Raw genomic sequence first — 11,959 nt, forward strand, 5'->3', positions numbered from 1 at the left:
ATAGAAGATTGACTAAGAAACCCAAGCCCACTTATGGCTTTGTGGTTAAAAATTATGCTGCTAACTTACTGAGATGAAAGTTCAAGCCACGGTGGAGGAGGAAAAGGCAAAACCTGGGTTTTTTTCCTTTCTGGGCAAGTCTATAGGATAAAATATGAAAAAGTCTGTTTCCCCCTGTTTTTTTGGCTAGACAGAATGTCAAGAGATAGACATAGGTGTATGCCACCGATCCAAATACCTGCCTAGCCAGAACACAACCTACTGCTTGTGCTCAGAAGCCTTGTGGATAGGTAAGTGTCCATATTGTGCATGGAACAGGACAACAAACTGAGTATAAGAGCCAAAAAGAGGGCAGTTATATGGCTGGGTAACTGCCATTTGAGAGCATAAAGTGAAATAGAATTTATATTTTATATAAATATAAATGAATGTTTAATAGAAATATGCATATTTAATATAACTATATCTTCATATTACTTCTAGCCAACAGCATTGTGTAACATGATCTTCTACACAATATAAGGAGCTTTGACTGGCTTTTCTGAGATGCTCTTAGAGGCTCCTTCCACAGGCAATCATGACAGTAGAAACCATTCACAATCAACATAGTATAAAATATTACTTCAAAAATAAATCAATAATCTGAAAACAATATTAAACTATTTTCTGATCTGCCATGGGCCATTGAACGGACATGATGTTTCTCTCACTCATGTATTTCATTTTTATGTGGAGTGCAGCATTCCTCAATGTTCTGCCTTCCAGTTGCATAGTCTCTGCCTGAGTTAACTGAAAATTATTAAAAGCATCGAGAGCTAAATCCTTTTTCATCTTTATGCACTTCAGTGGCACTTATATAGCTGTGTAAGTGCCATTTTTGGTACCTAACATAGCTTTTCAATTCTGTTTCCATCTGTGATGGAATAGACTGGCCAGGTACACATGTAACACCTGGAGACAATGAAGAGGAGGTGGAGGGCCCTGCTATCTTTTGGGCTAAAAGTCTATTAGTTTAGGATACTTGCTCAGACAGCGAGTGACCCAGTGGGGACCTGGGCCCTGATCATCCAGAGAGGTTCTGAACCTTCACCTTCCACTTCCCAGTCGAGTGCTCCAAACACTAAGCTATGTCTAAGTTCTTGCCAAAAGTATTCTCCATCCCTTCTCTTCTAGGCCCCTGGTAAGCCAACAGGAAAACTTATAGGGGCCAGGAGGAGGAGAACCAAGCAGCAGGGTGAGGTGGACACTGCCTTGGAAAGCAGCAGGCCTTTAGTCTTAAGCCCTGTCCTCAGTGGCTTTTCTGCATCTGGCATGTATAATTATTCTTCACATAAAATGGATAGACAGCAGTGGGAAAACCTCTGCCCCCTTGGGGCAATTCTATTCTGCTATGGGGCCTGCACAGCAGTATTACAGCCTTTCATGTATGCTCAAAAGGTTGCACTATGACCATGTGCATCTTCACTAATGGAACAGAATCTCAAATCTGCATGAACCAAAAATTGAACATAGGCAGCGACAAAAGTACCACTTAGATGCATAAAGGTGAAACAGGATTCATCCTGAAGTATTTCAGAACCAGATATTTTCAGAAAGAAAGCTACTTCCTGTTTGTTTGTTTTTACCTGGTCTCTATTGCTTGTAAATACAAAGTGAAATCGGAAATCCTACTGAAACCTTCACTTGTCTCTCATATTTTTGTAAAGTTTTAATACTGGTTGGGTTTTTATCTACTCTATTCTTCAGTGTATTTCCTTAGGTTGTTTTATTTTTAGTGTTCAGTAATCACTCAGAGCCAAGGAATCTGACAGATCAACTTCCTTCCATGCTCATTATGGCACAACACAAGCCTCTGCACGATGCAACAATCAGTTCCAAATGGCACTTTCAAGAACCTACCAATGGTCCAGTTCCCCACCATTACTAACAACATTCACAATTGTTTCAAGGGTATACTAAATTGTTATGTGACTAGATATAGATTGACAAAACATTTTCATTTATGCTATTTTTCTATCAGGGCTTTACATATCTATACTGTGCCAGAAAGAAAAGTTGAGATACCGGGAGGGAATAATATGCTTAATATTATTATTTTGCCTTTCCTGAATCTGACAGAATTTACACATGGACCTTCTTGGTTTGTTGCTTAAATCAGGGGTCTGCAACTTTTTGTTATTGCAGCTAGCTGCTTCTGACCCGGCCCCTGTCATGGGCCACAAATCTCTGCCCTTGGAGTGCATTTACCCTTGCTGCCGATCCTCACCCCCAGCAGCAATAGAGAGGAGCAAATTCTGCAGCAAGCATAATTGCAGGCACAAAGCAGCAGCTGGGAGTGCTGTAGGGAAGGGCACTGAGGAGGGTACGTGTGGCACTGCCTCCAGTCCCCTGTACCATACCATGTGGGATCAGACCTTCGTAGGGTGGATCCAGCCTGCGGGACATAGATTGCCACCCCCTGATTTAAGTCATTCACTTAGAAGCAAAGGTCCCTTCCAGCCATACTTCGGTATGATATGATACCTATGAGAAGACATTTGTCTGTTTATGCACTTGATTTGTGATCCTAATTTTCATAATCTGTGACTACACTCCAACAGTTTATGAATTTTATCTTCATGGATTCCCTAGAAGGTATCGCTGCCTTAATTTACACAGGAGGTACCCAGGCAAGAGATCAAATGACTTGTCTAAAGTCAAACAATGAGGGAGGGGCCATTAACTGAACCCTGGTGCATCCTACTCCCGAATCAGTCCTTCCTCTCTCCTAACACTATGGGATTTACTTTCTCACTAGGATGGTGGTGAAGCACTGGAACAAGTTACCTAGAGAGGTGGTGGAATCTCCATCCTTGGAGGTTTTCAAGGCCCGGCTGGGATGATCTAGTTAGGGATGATCCTCCTTTGAGCAGGGGCTTGGAGTAGACCTCCTGAGGTCCCTTCCAACCCTCATTTTCTATTATTCTATGACTGCAAACAGGTTTCCAATGTTGTACAAAACTCCCTGATCCCCTGCCTAGTGCCCTATACAGCAGATAAGACTCGCTCACTGTGCCACTGCCCTCTGAGGACCCAAAGGCTGTTTACTTCAAATCCGGCAGAAAGCGCACTTAGAAATGTTAAAGCACCGTTTACAGAAAACACAGGTCTCCCGTAACTGCAAGCACCATGTCTTCCATTCAGAGAAGCTTACAGGTCCTATTTCCAAGGGAACTTGAGGACATGTCTGGAGTCATTCATTAGGGATCACAGCCATCTCCCCAGGGGGAACTCGTACCATCCTGACACCTTTCTCACAAATCTAAATTTTATATATTTGTCAGGCACGGAAGCTAACTATTCTGGGAACTGGACACCACTGCACTAGAGGGCTCTAGTTATTGGGAAGGCAGGAAAGGCTGCTCTTTGTCTCGCATTTTCTCAGTGTCTTCCCTGGCCATCATTTTGGAGGCTGAGCTTCCTGGGTCAGAGGCGGCTGTTGCATCCGGGAGACCGGGCTGAGCAGCTGCTGCTTCTCCAGCAGGCTCTGTGCCGGGAAGAGATCTTCATTAAAGCTTCCCCTGTGACTGCAACCAGCCCTGGGCTCTGCCAGCACCAGCTCCTGAGCCGGAGCCTCCAGGTGATTGAGACAGACCTTAGGGAAAACACTGGGGAGGGGCAGGACACAGAGCCCCTCTACACCCCATTTTTGCTCCTGGGGTGTCTGCAGATGCCAGAGCTGCAGCTGTCACTGATGCACACACTGACAGGAGCTGATTCAGCTGCAGGAGAGCGAATACATCAGGAACAGGAGAGAAAGCAATGGCCCAGGGGGAGGGAGAGGGTGAAGGAGAAAGAAAGAATGGGGGAGAGAGATGGGCAGTAGCAGCAAGAGCTATAAATGGGGGGAGAGGCTCCTGCCCCCCCCCAGATTTCCCCAAATCCACTTCCTGGGTAGACTCACTCTGGTTCATGGAGTGAATAAAGTGGCAGACAATGAAGATCAGACCAGGGAAAATACCAGATCAGACAAAAAAACCCCAGGGAAATATTTTTAAAACCTAAAAAGAAATGATACAGATGCCCCTCTGTCAGACTGTTGCACGTTGAGTGTGAAGGGAAGTGCGTTGAGTTGAGAAAGGTGGAACCAACCCTGGAATGCCCAGACTCTAGCTTGTCAGTGTGCTAGAGGTGATATCTTTTATTAGACCAACTAGACAGTTGCAAATTTTTTTTTTTACCCTGGACTCTAGCTTTGCACTCTGTCTACTTTCAAAGAGTGTTAAAAATAGTTCCAGGCTCAGGATGGTGGATTTTTTTCTGACTTCCCTGGCACCTTCAGATTGCGCCTCTCAGTCTTGTTGAGCTCCAGAAAGCATCACCTCTGGTCCCAGGAGGACAGAGGCAGGCAGAGGTGAGGAATATGGGTCTGCAGGAGACCACCAAGGAGAAGAAACAATTTGGTGTATATATGGGGCCAGAGCTCTAGGGTGGTCACTTGCACAACCGGGATTGAGCATGGGGTGATGTTCTTTGTTACAGGTCCCTTTGAGAGGCTCTGTCCATTCTTTAAGGAGGTTCTGGTGATTTTCACTCAAGGTAAAAACCCTGTGAAAGAGTCATTTTTCTGATATTGCACGATAATACTGGAATAATGGAAGGGGTATGAGTCATAATTGAAGGGAGATGAAATGCTTGCAGGAAGCCTTATGCCTGATCTGGTGGGAATGCTATTAAAGTAGCTGACACTTCTGTTGCAGGAGTCTGTGACTTTCAAGGAGGTGGCTGCGTATTACACAGAGGGGCAGCAGGCTCTGCTGGACCCCAGTCAAAGAGGCACCATGCAGGAGAATTATGAGTCTCTGATACTGCTGGGTAAGGATGCCTTTCTACTCAACAGATCTGCTGGGTCTCCAAAGTGCTTGACTCTACTTCTGTCATCACCTGTATGAGCAGCAGGGAGATCAGTGCCCTCCAGAGTGAATAGTGAGCTATAGTGAGAGAAAGTCCTTGTTTTAAAAAGACAGTGCACCCATGCTTAACCTATAAGAGGGAAGATAGATGCACGGAGAAGGGACAAGACTTACCTAAGATCACTCAGCAGAGTATTGGCAGAATCAGGAAGGGAATTTCAGTTTTCTGACTCAAATGAAGTGGTTGGGACTAACTCTCTGGCTGTATCTTTAATAGAAAGAAGATGTGTTCTTAGTTTAAAGACTGGGGGGAGCCTAAGATTCTGCCTCAACTTGCTAATGTGCAAAAAGTATACCCTGCTTTCACCAGGATTTAAACCCCTTGAGGTATCTAATATGACATAAGAACATACTTTTTCTTACTTAATGAAGAGAAAGCCTATTATGATTGCCTAATTCATTCCATGATAACTTCCTACTTTTAGTTGTTTATAACTTTAACAAACTAAAATTTTGCATGCTTTCTCCCTTACAGCAGAAGATGGCTGTATTGTCAGAGAGGTGTTTTTCACCACCTGTGCGGAAATGCATCCTGGTTTTGCCAAGCTAATAACTGGAGAAAATCACCATTATGGTTCTAGAATCTGGATTTTTTTTTGATGTTTCATTGTTTCTTTGGGGGAAAAAAAGTCCTTAGGAAATTCCACTAAAAAGTATGTCAAAAGCATATTATTAAGGTTGTAAAATCAAATAATGGGTACCAAAAATAGGGTGTAAAATTAATTTAGCCTCCTTGTATACAATCTCAGCATTTTACACAAGACCCATGGCTCCTTCATTGCTCAGGAGGAATGCTGAGCACCAAGCCACTGACTGTTCTAAAGGGTCTTCATGATGATTTTCCACATCTATTACAGGTTTACTCCAGTCTACCCCCAGCAAGGAAAACAGCTGGATTTCAAGTCATGGAACATTTTTAGCGTAATTCCTTTAATGAGCGTATAGCAAACTCTGATCTCTCCCATTTCTTTTCTCCTGAGTAGACTTTCCAATTCCTAAACCCATTGTCATCTCCCGGCTGGAACTGGAGGAGGAGCTGGAGGTCCCGGATCCTCATGACTCCAAGGAATGGGAAATCTTGCGAGTGGCTCGCACAGGTGAGGAGTTAGTGTTCAACAAAGCCAGATGCCGTTTTCATTTGAAGCTCCTAGGATTCCCAGAAATGGCCTGTAGCCTCCCCAGTTCTCCTTTATTTCCTTGAGGTGAGGACTTTAGCAAGCAGGTGTCATATCTATGAAACATCACTCAGGCTTTCCTATGACTGCTGCCCCCTGATTATTAGGATGGGATATAGAAGCAGAATTGTCCCCTCCACTCTCTTCCCTGGGGAAAGGTGTGAGGGGATTCAACTGCTACATTTTCTGTTGTACCTACTACCTGTTTTTTTCCTTCCCCTCTCTGAGGTTCCCTTTCCCCCCCAGTACAGGGAATGTCTCCTGTCTGGATTTTTTCTGTATCCCAGCAGATGATGGGATGGCGAGTGAAACAGAGGAGGAGACTCCTGAAGAGGAGAGCCCCAAGATTGTGGAACTGGACATGATGGTGACAGAAAGAGCGGAAGAAGATTTTTCCCAAACTCCTGAGCAAGGAGAAGCCTATGAGAATCTGTATGGGTCAGGGAGGATCCAGGGAAACCTCCCAGAGGAGAGTCTAGGGAAATCCACTCATAGTGTGGGAGATTTCATGGAATTTAACAACATCCGTGTCGGCCGAAGAACGCGGAAGGCAGGAATGCAGAAAACATGCACCGAATGTGAGAAAACCTTTACAAGGCGGTCAGAGCTGCTGATCCATCAGAGGCTGCACACGGGGGAGAAACCCTACAAATGCCTTGACTGTGGGAAGAGTTTCACGCGAAGCTCCAACCGTAACGCGCACCAGAGAATCCACACTGGTGATAAGCCCTATAAATGCATGGACTGTGGGAAGAGCTTCAGCCAGAGCTCAGACCTGGTGAAACACCAAAGGCTTCACATGGGAGAGAAGCCCTACAAGTGCACAAAATGTGGGAAAAGCTTTAGCTGGAGCTCAGACCTGATTGTCCACCAGAGAATCCACACAGGGGAGAGACCTTATAAATGCTCTGACTGTGGGAAGAGCTTCAATCGGAGCTCAAACCTTAACACGCATCAGAGAACCCACATGGGAGAGAGGCCTTACAAGTGTGCCGACTGTGGGAAAAGCTTCAGTTACAGCTCAGCCTTCATTAAACATCAGAGAACTCACACGGGAGAGAAACCCTACAAGTGCACCGACTGTGGGAAAAGCTTCTTTGAGAGCTCGGCTCTTATCAGACACCAGAGGATCCACACTGGGGAAACACCATACAAGTGCCCTGACTGCGGGAAGAATTTCAAGCAGAGCTCGTCTCTCATCACACATCTGAGAATCCACACAGGAGAGAAACCCTACAGGTGCACTGACTGTGGGAAGAGCTTCATTGTGAGCTCAGCCCTTATTAGGCACCAGCGGGTCCACATGGGGTAGAAGCCACCTGCGTCTTTGCCCTCGGGGGCTCAGTCTACTGCTCAGAATCCTTTATTTGAGGCTTCAGGATCAGGACTTCAAAAGGTTTTGGGAAACCAGAGGAGCAGGTTGCTGGGATGTTTTACCCTTTGAAGAGACGGGTATTGGGGTGGCCATTTAGGCTCTTATTATCATTCTTTTGATGGTTTTGCTACAGCCCATCACTAAACTGAACTAACTGTGCAAAGAAGCAGCTCTGTGGGCTGATTCAGGGCAAAGACTGTCTCTCACTATGTGTCTATGAGACTAGTGCAGTGGGGCCTTGATCTCAGATGGCTCTGTGCTACAAAAATGCACATGCTAATGACAATGAAGAGACTGGCCCTTATTTTTCTCCCTTTTTCTTTTGGTCTCCTCACCTTCCTCCTGCCCTCTTTCTCTCTCTCTCCCCACTTTTTCTTGTCACCAGACAGAAGAAGATGCAGGAGATGCCATGGTGGAGTATATAAAGGTAAAGGAGAAATTCTTGAATCAGAATTTCCTGATCCAGTCAGCAAAAGAATCCTGGAGCCAGGTGGACTTGGGCACTAGTGTGTTCTCTTCCCAAAGGCGCTGGGTGGGGGAGCAGCATGGAACGAGACGGCTGGCCAAGCCTAGGGAAACCACCGACTAAGTGTCTTCTATGACTGGGGTGGACTTGAAAATATTTCTTGTGCATTAGATTTGGAGACCTAAGGGGCAAGTCTTGCCAGTGTCTTCTTTTGGACTGTCTCCTTGGGGCTCAGTGACTAATTCCTCTGTGTTTTCTGTTGCTAACTTACAGATGCCATGTTTTCTGTCGCTAACTTACAGCTAGGAAGCACATTTGGGTTCAGCCTCACAATAACATCCCCAAATAAGGGAATCCAGCTACAAGGCAGATACAAACTGTAATGGAAATGGCACCAAATTTAGTTTACCATGAATGGGTTAAAAATGCAGGCTTTGACCCATGTGCAAACATATAAGTAGGTCCTGTGGGCATGACATCTTTCCACTACATTGTCATTGTGTAAAAGCCATCTGTGTTGTAACCGGGACCCTGGTGCTAGCCATTGTGTGGATAGGGCCCTGTGTCTATAGCACACTTTTTCTTTTCAGGTCCAGAAAGAAAAACAAGTTCTAGTCTTGCTAAAAAGTCAAGTTTGAAGGCTGGAACATCTATAAACATTATCGTGGACCCATAACATGTTTGATTTTCTGTCTACATGGACAGGAAGAAATCCTGTAATTATACAGTGGACCATAGACATATTTAAACATATTGAGCTAGAACCTCAACTGGTTGTGAATCAGAGTAGCTCTAATGACTCCGGTGATGCTGTGGCACTTGCACTAGTAGAGGTCTGACTGGGTGAGTCTGCTCTGTATTGGGGATGCCTGCTCCCTACTCTTTTCCCACCTGCCATGGTAAAGAATCTTTGTTTCCTGGCCTTGTGTGCATCTACAGAAAACCCATCAAGGCCTGCTGACTCAAAGGTCTGGTACACATGGCATACTACCAAGTATCAAGTGTCTGTTTGGTCACAATGGCACCTACAGCTCACTGTTTATGCTTATTCCTCAATCCTCCTTTGAGCCCCCCGTTACAGCACACTCTCTGGCTGCTCTGCTGGACTCTTGAAGCCACTGGCAACCAAAACAGCTGACAGCAGCCAAGGGTGCCGCAGTCAAGTGCCTCTGGTATGGCCAGAGCATAAAAGTTTGCTTGATGTTACATTTGCACTTCCTTCCTGATATTGCACTGAACCCAGGATCAGGGCCAATAAATAGATTTAAAAATGGTGGGACTCAGATAACAGGTGCCAAATGCCATTGGTTGATCAATCACACTAGCTTCTCAAGCTTCTTCCTCTCTCTGGCCTCTCTCTGTTCAGACTGTGTGCTGTTTCAGGGGATGAACCTTGCTCTCTATGCTGCCTTTCAAAAGGTCTTTTGTATTTTATTTTATTTTATTTTAGCTTACTGTATCTTGTTAAAAGTATGTGGTTGTCTTTAATGCAGAAGAAAGACTAAAATCAACTGAGTTATTGGTCAGGACACAAACACCACTAAATAAACTTTTCTGGCCTGTACATGTAGAAGGTGAGACTAAATGATGACACCTACACTCTTTTGCTGTTAACATCCATGGAAAAGTCTTTGTGATACTTTCAAAATCTGTGCTGCACGACAATCTGATTCACAGGGATGGAGAGCAAAACATCCCAGAGAGTTTTATAGTGACTATTAAAGGGGTTTGTCTGGGGCTTGAAATGCATGGTCTAATGACTAAGATATCAAATGAGGATTTAGGAGCCCTGGGTTCATTTCCAGTCCTGCCACCAGCTGGTTTATAAGTCTCTTCCCCAAAACAAGGACAGTGGCACTCTAGCCAGCTGTGTGAAGGGCAATTCAGATCTCTGGGTAAAACATGCTTATATAACTACTCAGTATTATTATGATTACCCAGCAACTAAATATGAGCAATTCCCAGTAAATCCTGGTTTCTCTTCAGAGCAGTTTTGCCTATTGGATAAAGCACTGGGCTGTGACTCAGGAGAACTGGGTCCTCTTGCTGGCTCTCTTGCCAGCTTGCTGGATGACTGTGGGCAAGACACTTCCATTTTCTGTCTCACTTGCCCAATATTAAAAATGAGGATAAGGATCCTGACCTTTTGTAAAGTGCGTTAAAATCTACTGAAGAAATGCACTGTACAAGACATGGGTGTTACTGGTACTCAGAGGAGGTTGCAGCTTGTGCTGCTGTTTGAGAGTTCATGCTCCAGTCCTGCTGCCTTCTCTCTGCTCTCCTCAGGCATTTGGTGGGTTGTTGAGATGCCCAAACAGGGAACCATTCAGTCATATCCTGAAAGTCTCCATTGCTCACCTGCACCTCCCTGAGACATACATTAAGGGATGAAAGACAGCACTTAGAGAAATCTCTAGGTAAAGATGTGGCCTGTATTGAAGTGTTGGGTGAGAAGAGATGTCCCATAAGGTACCTACTTCCATCTCCACAGGAGGTTAACAAGCTACAACATCCCAGCTTCATCCCACTTATGCTGTCATGTGAAAATCAAAATAACAGTACACAAGAAATGATTGTATGATGGCCAGATGTACTGACGTTGCAAATTCGTGAGCCTGCGCTACAACACAAGTTACTGATAAGAGAGTAAAGGAGGTGGAGCTGGCAAGAAGTGCATATTTCTTCCTCATTCCCATGCTTAGAAAGGTTTGGGTGGGCATAGTGTGTCCTTAGCTGTCCTTAAATATGATTTCTGCTTGCAGTCATCTCAGATGATAGTGCTGTTTGTTCCCAGCCTGCAGCTTGCATGGATAGTGAATAGAGGATGTTCAGTTGTACTGATTAGTGCTTATCTATTTCCTGGAGACTGTCATCATTTATGCATTCCTTTTATTGTCCTGATTGTGGTAACAATACCACCAAGGTGATTTCAGACTTTTATGTGGAGAAGTCACCACTGGCTACCGGTGGCATCTCACCCTTGACACTGAATCCTGCACCCTGGATGGAGACACACTGTGTTGGATGACCCAGTGTGAAAGACATGGAGAAAAACATCTCTGAAGCTGGATGGCAGTTCTCAGTTGCAGTTGCTGCATGTTGAGAGTTTCATTGATAATTTATCCTCTATGCCTCAATTTCCCCAAATAAGGAAAATAACACTGATGTCATTCACAGGAGGTTGGGGAAATAAATCCATTAGTATTTGTGAAGTGCTCAGATACCCTGGTGATGGGAGTCACAGAGACAGTGAGACCCTATAGCGCAGTAAGGATGTCTACCACCTTGAGGTTACCAAGCAGGTATCCTGACTAACAGAGATGTGCTATTAAGGTTGCATTTTCATTGGCCTCCTGAATCTTTGGAAGCAGGAGCTGAGGATGGAAATGAGCAGATTCTAGTCTCCCTGGTTTGAGGGAGGCTCTGCGGAAACGTGGGATTTTTTTTTGGCGGGTTCTTTGAAGAGCACAGACATAGGAGCTAATAGGTACCTTGGTGCAGGGATTGCTCCAAGACCTAGACAGCACATCTCACTGAGACTCTCTGTCTCAGATACAGTCTTGGTTTTCATTAAGGAAAGAAGAATCCTGCACTGTGGGAGGAGCCTGGGGAACCAAGGCTTGAAGGTTGTTGGAAGGCATAGCAGGAGGGTGATTTGGGGGGCACAGAGCATTGCAGCTATGGGACTGAGAAGGAGAGACAATGGTATAAGGGAGAAAGGAAATGGGGCAACACAGAACCTCTTGCCTGGGGGAGAATAGGTGACCCCCAAGCATAGTGGGGAGGGGGGATCGAAGGATGCACGGCCCTGTGGAGAGTTGCGGAGCGTCCCTGAACAAGAAGAGGATTGAAAGGTGGTACTCTTTGAGAGCTGGCAGGCAGGCACGGGGGAAGGCAAAGACTCCTGTGTAGTACTAGAGAGTGTGCTGAGCTTCCTAGACAGAGCCTGGCCAGGGCGCTGTGGGGCTCCTGTTGCTCGGCCCAACCAGCT

The 11,959-nt window shown here is 45.2% G+C and overlaps 1 protein-coding gene across 9 annotated transcripts in view; it reads left to right on the forward strand.

Annotated features, from left to right (window-relative positions):
• Positions 1-9,532, forward strand: part of LOC102567496 (zinc finger protein 239) — a 29,460-nt gene extending 19,928 nt beyond the window's left edge. Inside the window, exons 1-5 of one of the 9 annotated variants that reach the window (XM_059714243.1) lie at positions 3,460-3,619; positions 4,522-4,578; positions 4,740-4,854; positions 5,428-6,049; positions 6,356-9,532. In XM_059714243.1, the coding sequence (XP_059570226.1) occupies positions 6,021-6,049; positions 6,356-7,439 (1,113 nt within the window). In that variant the 5' untranslated portion in view covers positions 3,460-3,619; positions 4,522-4,578; positions 4,740-4,854; positions 5,428-6,020 and the 3' untranslated portion in view covers positions 7,440-9,532. Of the gene's footprint in view, positions 1-166; positions 291-3,402; positions 3,620-3,647; positions 4,394-4,521; positions 4,590-4,739; positions 6,050-6,355 lie in introns of those variants that run through there. The other 8 variants (XM_059714237.1, XM_059714241.1, XM_059714238.1 and 5 more) reach the window with 8 other exon arrangements.
• Positions 9,533-11,959: the final 2,427 nt, after the last annotated feature.

This window comes from Alligator mississippiensis, chromosome 11 (genome assembly GCF_030867095.1).
Source record: "Alligator mississippiensis isolate rAllMis1 chromosome 11, rAllMis1, whole genome shotgun sequence".
NCBI lineage: Eukaryota > Metazoa > Chordata > Crocodylia > Alligatoridae > Alligator > Alligator mississippiensis.